Source organism: Palaemon carinicauda, chromosome 29 (assembly GCF_036898095.1).
Source record: "Palaemon carinicauda isolate YSFRI2023 chromosome 29, ASM3689809v2, whole genome shotgun sequence".
Classification (NCBI taxonomy): Eukaryota; Metazoa; Arthropoda; class Malacostraca; order Decapoda; family Palaemonidae; genus Palaemon; species Palaemon carinicauda.
The window spans coordinates 81,536,404-81,543,903 of record NC_090753.1 but is presented as its reverse complement, the minus strand read 5'-3'; the positions used below and the strand labels follow the sequence as shown (position 1 = coordinate 81,543,903).

The following is a 7,500-nucleotide window of genomic DNA, read 5'->3' as shown; positions in this document are numbered from 1 at the left end:
AGTGCGTTTGGCGAGACGTCCCAGAGCGACCGAGAGGCGTGACGTCCCCGAGTGACCAAGGCGTGTCTAGAACTTCGCGCCAGCCTTCCCAACACCTGACGAAGGCTTATACTTCAGCGACGACAGTAGGCCTATAGATGACGTTTAGGCCTAACTAAACCAGGATTCACCAAATTCTCCAGCCAGTGTCAAGACGTCTGAGTTCATCACTAAGTGTTAATGTAGAAACCACGCTTTTGTTTTTGACTGCTTGTAAGTGCCTGTTCAAACCCCTTTTTATGTCTAGTAAAGAAAGAAACCAGCATTCGTATCCCTCACCCACGAAACTTTGCTTATGTAAACTCCTGAGAGAAATTCAATTAATATTAAACTAAAGGAAGAGGTAAGATACTAGACTAATTAAGAAGTTATTGCTAACTAAATCAAAGACATCTTCACAAATGGTGGCATCGTTAAGGGATACTGTGCCGTGTTGTATTAAGTTTGAACTAATACTGGCTTTGTTTCAGGAAAGTGCTGAAACCCCCTTTTATGTGTCGAAGAAATACAAAACAATCTCAAGAAAAACAGAGGGAAACCAAAGGAGTCGTGAACCAATGGATATGTGAGTAGTTTGCATGTTTTCGTTCACTCTCTTGTTTTGTATAAATACTGTCTCTCTATAGAATAGGAAGTTAGGGCATTTGTCTCTCGTAAGAAAATTTTGGTGTTTTAGTTTTTCCTTTTTTTGTGATATGAGTCTGGACAATATTTTCCAAAGACTTACACAATATCAATACGACTTGAGATTAACTGCAGACAGACGGTCGCGAAGTGCTAGTGTAGGAAGACGTCAAAATCTGACTAGAAACCGAAGTTCGAGTCCGGTAAGAGCAAATATTGCCGATATGAATTCCGCTGGGCTGATCACACAAACCACACGGTTTTTGTGGAAATGTAAGTAGGGATAATCCCGACAAACAAAGGTTAGAGAAATACAGTGTAGATAAGTGGTTAGCGGACACAGAGAATAGGATCGCTAGTTTTAAAATAACTGACGATGTTGCAAAAATTAAACAGGCAATGATGTTAGTCAACGTAGACGTAGGGGATGCTCACCCTACATTAAACGGTAAGGCCTTTGAAAAAATTACCACTTTCAACGAGTTCAAGGAGGAATGCAGACTATTGTGGCGATCGGCCAAGGAGACCGATCGGTTGTTGAACTTGTATAGGTTTAACTCGGCTAAATTTGAAGGTGATTCCATGCCTAGTCTGTATACCCAGGTTCTGAATCATTTAGGAGTAGTTAAGGAAGACATTTTGTCATTACCCACAATCACGGTAGGAAACAGAATGCAGTTTAGTGAGGATAATGACCAACTGGTGGATTTAGATGAAATTTTGACTTATATGGCCTACGGTACATTGTATGCAGCCTTTGGTGAAAGGGAAAGGAAGGCTTTCAAGGACCTAAAGTTAGATCCTGCCCAGAAGCTCACAAAAACGTTGAGCCAAATCCAGGAAATCATCCAGAAAAACGAGACCCAAATTGAAGAGGTCACTTTTTCGGCAAATACCAAGCAAAGAAGGTATCAGAATTACAGGGAAGATAAAAATAACGAGACCGGTAGGAATAAATATTACCATAAAAGTTATCAAAATAACCAGCCCCCTTACAAGTCAAATGAACAAAACAGAGGAAATTATAATGAAACATATAAATCTAGAGGGAATTATCATCATAAGGGAGCTAGACCAAAGAATAGGTATTGCCAGTATTGTCAAAGAGGAGGTCACACAGACCAAGAATGTTGGTACCAAGGTAAGAAACATAATAAACCCTCCGAAAATACTCCTCAGGTACAGGCAAGGGATAACTCAAACCCTACTAATTACTCCGAAGAAAAACAAGGTAATAGAAAGTGACTAGAAGAGCAGGATAGGAGTCCAGGAAATAGGGAAACCAAAGAATGGAAGGATGTTGCAGGTAGCGGAGGTACATCCACGTTGCCAGCAACATATTTATCCTTCCGACAGCAATCATTACCCAAGACAAATATCAAGATAGAAGGTAAAGAATGTCTTAGTTTGTTAGATTCAGGAAGTACTGTAAATCTCATAGGGCTCCATACCTTAACTGATTATTTGAATATACCTATTTCTGCAATTAGGAGTGAGGATACATTAATTCAGGGGATAACTGGCAATCAGCTTAACAATGTAGGAGCCATAGATTTAAACATTGAATTGCTAGAGAAGAAGTGTCAAGTGCCATTTTTGGTTTTGCAAGAAGTAGCATTTCCCGCTCGAGCTTTGATTTCTTTTGCAACAATGCAAGATTTTGGCATAGTTTTTGATTGTCAAGACAGAAGATTAGTTCTAAAGGGAAATAATCAGGAAGTCTGTTTCCAACTTGTTGATGACAAGTCCACTACAAATTTGGCCAATTTGCAGGGGACCGCTTCGATAGTTGAAACACACTCCGGTTCAGAAAGAGAAAGGGAAATCAAAGTAAAATCAGAAGAAAGGGAGAAAGAAGAGAATTTAGCAATTGCACCCAGAAAGGGGGAAATTACTTCTTGTAAAGGCAGCACACATACTAAGGAGAAAAATGTCGACAGAGAATCTGAGAGAATAGATAAAAGGGAATTCCAAGAAGTTTTGCTGCTAGGCACATTGAATTCACAAGAATTAAGACACTTAAGAGAAACAGAATCTCAAAAAGGAGGAGATGAAGATTCATGTTTTTGTACTCAAGTACAAACTGGGGAAATAAGTCTGATCAGCACAGCAGATGCAAACAAAATAAGATTTAGGCTAGCTAGAGATGTAGTACTACTGCCCAATACTCTTACTAGAGTATATTTGATAACCCGCCTACACACTAATAATGATGTAATCTTGACCCCAGAAGGATTACCAGAATATGTCAGAATGGATAACTCATTAGTTCAGATGGAGGGATTAGCCTGTACTACTTATGTCATGAATTATTCTGATAAAAGACTCCATTTGTTAGCGGGTACAGGATTTTGTACAGGAATAGAAGTTACACACAAAATGATTCCGTTAGAGGAGGAAGCATTCTTTACCATAGGAAACATCGATGCAGGAATAGATAGGGAGATAGATAACACCGATTTTCCTGAGTACCGTAAAAGGTTAATAGAAACCTTAAATAAATATAGGCAGGGCATAGCAATTACAGGTGATAGGTTAGGTAGGACTGAGGTGTTAAGACATAAGATAATCCTAGATGATGGAGCCAAACCCTTTTTCATACCTAATTATAAATTACCTATCAGCCAACGTCCAATAGTAGATAAAATGATAGAAGAAATGAAAGAAGAAGGAGTGGTCATACCCTCTAAATCACCTTATAATTCTCCCATGTTGTTGATTCCAAAGAAAGATGGAAGTTACAGATTAGTGATTGATTATCGCAAGTTGAATGCGAACACAGTTCCTGATAGGATGCCCATGCCTGTAATAAACGATGTTTTGGCTCAGTTAGGAGGAGCAAAGATCTTCTCATCCTTAGATCTACTAAGTGGATATTGGCAAGTACCTTTAGACGAAGAATCAAAGCCATTAACTGCCTTCAGCACACATAAAGAACACTTAGAATTTCAGGTAATGCCATTTGGGTTAACATCAGCTCCATTGACTTTTGTAAGGTTAATGTTACAGATCTTAGGAGACATAGAGAATGTGTCAGTCTATTTAGATGATGTCATTATATTTAGCAAAGATATAGAGAGCCATTTCGGAACCATAGAAATCGTTTTAGAACGACTAAGACTGGCAGGATTAAAGATAAAGGTTAAGAAATGTCAATTCTTGAGGAAATCATTAGAATATTTAGGACATGTGATCAGTGCTGATGGATTACGCATGCAAGAAGGAAAAATAAAGGCGATTGTGGAATATCCTGCTCCACAAAATTTGAAAGGTGTAAGAAGATTTTTAGGGATGATAGGATACTATAGACCATTTGTCAAAAATTTTGCTACTATAGCTAAACCATTGACAGAATTAACTAAGAAGGATGTAGAGTTTGAATGGAAAGCAGAGCAAGAGGAGGCTTTTCAAAAGTTGAAGGAGAAATTAATCCAAGATCCTATCTTAGTGTATCCAGACTTTAGCAAGCAATTTTACTTAGCATGTGATGCTTCAAATACAGGAATTGGAGCAGTTTTGTTACAGAAGGCAAAAACCCGAATGAGGGTAGTATATTATGCAAGTAGAGTCCTGAATGCGGCCGAACGAAATTACAATACCACAGAAAAGGAATGTTTAGCCATTTATTGGGCACTGAGAAAGTTTCGGCACATTTTGTTAGGACACAAAGTAAATGTACTTACTGACCATAAACCCATCTGTGACCTATTTAAGAAAAGAGCTTTCACTAATAACTTAAAGTTTAATCGATGGTTTATTAGTGTGCTAGAGTTTGCTCCAGAATTTAGATACATTCCAGGTAAGTTTAATACTTTAGCAGATGGATTATCTAGAGCACAAGAGGATACTGAAAGAATTATCACAACTAACACTTTTTGTTTCAGCTGTCAGGTCGTAGACTTAGATTTGGAGAGAGTTAAAATAGAACAAGAGAAACAAGAAGGTATCAGGAAAATAATAGGAGATTTGCTACAAGATGAAACCTCTAGGTCAGATTTTGAATTAATAAATGGGATATTATATAAGAAGGCTAAGGATAGGAGTGCTTGCTCTAGACTATATGTGCCTGACACCCTGACTAAAGAAGTATTAACTCTAACACATACCCACAAGTTGGCAGGACATCCAGGAATCAAAAAGACTCTGAGAACAATAAATAGAAATTATTTTTGGCCTAAGTGCAGCGAAGAAGCAAAGCAATTTGTAAATGAATGTCAAACTTGTAATAGGCATAAAGGTCATGTAAATGCCAGAGCTCCTTTAGAAAAATATCCTAGTAATTTAAACCCTTTTGAGGTAGTTCAGATGGATCATATAGGACCCTTTCCAAAAACTTTGAGAGGAAATAAATATATACTGGTATTCATTGATTATTTGACTCGGTATTTAGAAATTGTCCCAGTCAGAGATAGAACTGCAGTTTCTGTTGCAGAAGCTTTAAAGACCAGAATACTCACAAGACATTCGTGTCCGGAGGTACTTTTGTCGGACAATGCACCCGAATTCACCAGTGAGGTAATGAAAAAGCTTTGTGAATTTTTTGAGATAAAGAAATGCGAGATAACCCCTTATAAGCCGAGTTCAAATGGGACAGTGGAAAGGGCCAATAAGAAGATACTGGATGTACTGCGAACTATCATTAGTCCAACTACAGAAGATTGGGACCTAGCGCTAGAGGACGTTCAGTTTACTTTGAATAACACAGTAAATGAGACAGTAGGAGAAACCCCACACTTTTTGCTTTATGGTTATCAGAAAAGACTGCCAAACTCATTGTTAGATGACGCAAAACCTCCTAGGCACACATATGATTACCAGGACTATATAGCTTGGAAACTGCAAAGAACCTTTCAAATAATAAGACAAACCAGACAATCTTTAGAAAAGGGCCAACAGGTAAATAAGAAATACTATGACACAACTAGTTCCATGACTGACCTGAAGATAGGCTCACAAGTATATATAAAGGTACATGTAAAGGAAGGACCAAATGAAAAGGTATCTCCCAAATTTGAAGGTCCTTATAGAGTGTTAGAAAGGGAAAGGAATAATAAATTTAAGCTGATACATGAACAGAATTTAGATGTAAGGTATGCCCATTGGAATCATATGAAGGTTGTAAAAACTAATCCATGGTCCTCTCAACTTCTACAGGAAGTGGTGGAAAAACTTCCTTCTGATCCTACCCCTGGTGGTCGGTATCACTTGCGAAATAGACATTAAAAGTGGGGCCTTGATACAAAATCATGGAAAAGGTGAACTGTTGACAGATTTTGCTGTAGTAAAAATTAATGTCAATTCAATATTAGAAAGGGAAGAACATTTGAACCAGTTAGATAAAGAACTACGGAAGTGCATACTAACCCATAGTGATTCTGCCTTTGTAGAAGTATTAAGAAATTTACAGGGTAAAATTGAAGACATTGTCAGGCCTCAAAGAAACAAGAGATCTTTGTTACCTTTTGTAGGAAGTGCATTTAGTGCTTTGTTTGGAGTGGCTACAGAAAACGATGTAAGAGGTTTGACTGATCGTGTAGAACTAATCGAGAAATGGGCTAATCAGAAGGGTAATCTTATAAGTACTCTAATAGAAAATAATAATAAGAATGTAGAGAACATAAAAAAGATGGTGGAATTTATTAATCAAGTTAACGTGAATGTTTCTGATAAAATAGGTGACATAGAACAAGTGTTTAAGTTGGTTCATGAAGTAGAAATCGAGATTGGTGATCACAAGGAATCTGTGAACGGACTAATAAATGCACAAAAGGGAATACTCAGCCCTGCTATCATTTCTCCAAAAACTTTGAAAGAAATTATCGATTGGTGTATGGTAAATAGCCATTCCAAGCCTTTGCTAGAAGATATATTTTGGTATTACACAATGTCAACTGTGAAAGTAACAAAAGGGTATTTGTTGGTATTGATCCCCTTCAAGGGTATGAATTTGTTTGACCTGTATACAATACATCCTTTCCCAGTTAAGATAGGAAATGCAACAATAATTTGGAACCATCCGAAGGTTCGTCTAGCATTGGATAAGAACAAGTTGTTGATGATTATTTTAGAGGAAGGTGATTTAGAACAGTGTGTGTTGATAAGTGAAAGTCAATCCATGTGCGATTTTGTGCAAATTAAACAACCTATGAGCAATTTTCCGTGTATCCAAGGTGTTTTCTTTGAGAATTATGAGTTGATGAGAGAGTGTAAATTTGAAACTTTTGCTTTGCCATACAGGGCATTACGTTTAGGTAATGAAATTTTTGTTTATGTACAAAGTACTAAAAATGCAGAAGTTACTTGTGATGGGAAGACTCAAACATTTCAGTTAGGAAACTTGAAGTCATTTGCAGATTCTTGCTCAGTAGTGATAAATGATTATCTCTATTATGTACCAAGTGTGTTTTTGCATTATGAGTTAAATCAATCTTCCATTGCAAAGAGTTACGAGAACAAGATTAATCATTTTCAGCTAGACAAATTAACAGTGGTAGAAAATGTGGCAATGCCACTTGATAATGAATATGTTCTGTTTTACAAGCAAGATGTTGCACCATTTCTGACTATGTGTAATGTGTTTTTGATTGTACTTATTACTGTGGTAACATATGATGTGGTGAAGTATTTGGTTTTCAGAAAATTGGAAAGGATTAATGAGTTGCTACTAGTTATTACTGGGAAACCTAAAGAATAGGTTTGTTGTTTTGTTGTATGTGAGGATTCTATAAGAATCCTAGTAGCTGGCCGAGTGGTGTCAGACAGATGCTTATTTTTGAGTAAGTTTCATATGCAGAAGGTTTGTGTATGTTATTGATGTCTTTATTTGTGGGTTTTGTT

General features: G+C 37.2%; 1 protein-coding gene across 1 annotated transcript in view; it reads left to right on the top strand.

Annotated features, from left to right (window-relative positions):
* Positions 1–7,500, top strand: part of LOC137622843 (uncharacterized) — an 8,811-nt gene that overhangs the window by 580 nt on the left and 731 nt on the right. The window contains exons 1-2 of the mRNA XM_068353423.1: positions 1–604; positions 5,818–7,500. The exon at positions 1–604 is cut by the window's left edge and continues 580 nt beyond it; the exon at positions 5,818–7,500 is cut by the window's right edge and continues 731 nt beyond it. Of these exons, the coding sequence (XP_068209524.1) occupies positions 441–604; positions 5,818–7,357 (1,704 nt within the window). The 5' untranslated portion in view covers positions 1–440 and the 3' untranslated portion in view covers positions 7,358–7,500. The remainder of the gene's footprint in view (positions 605–5,817) is intronic.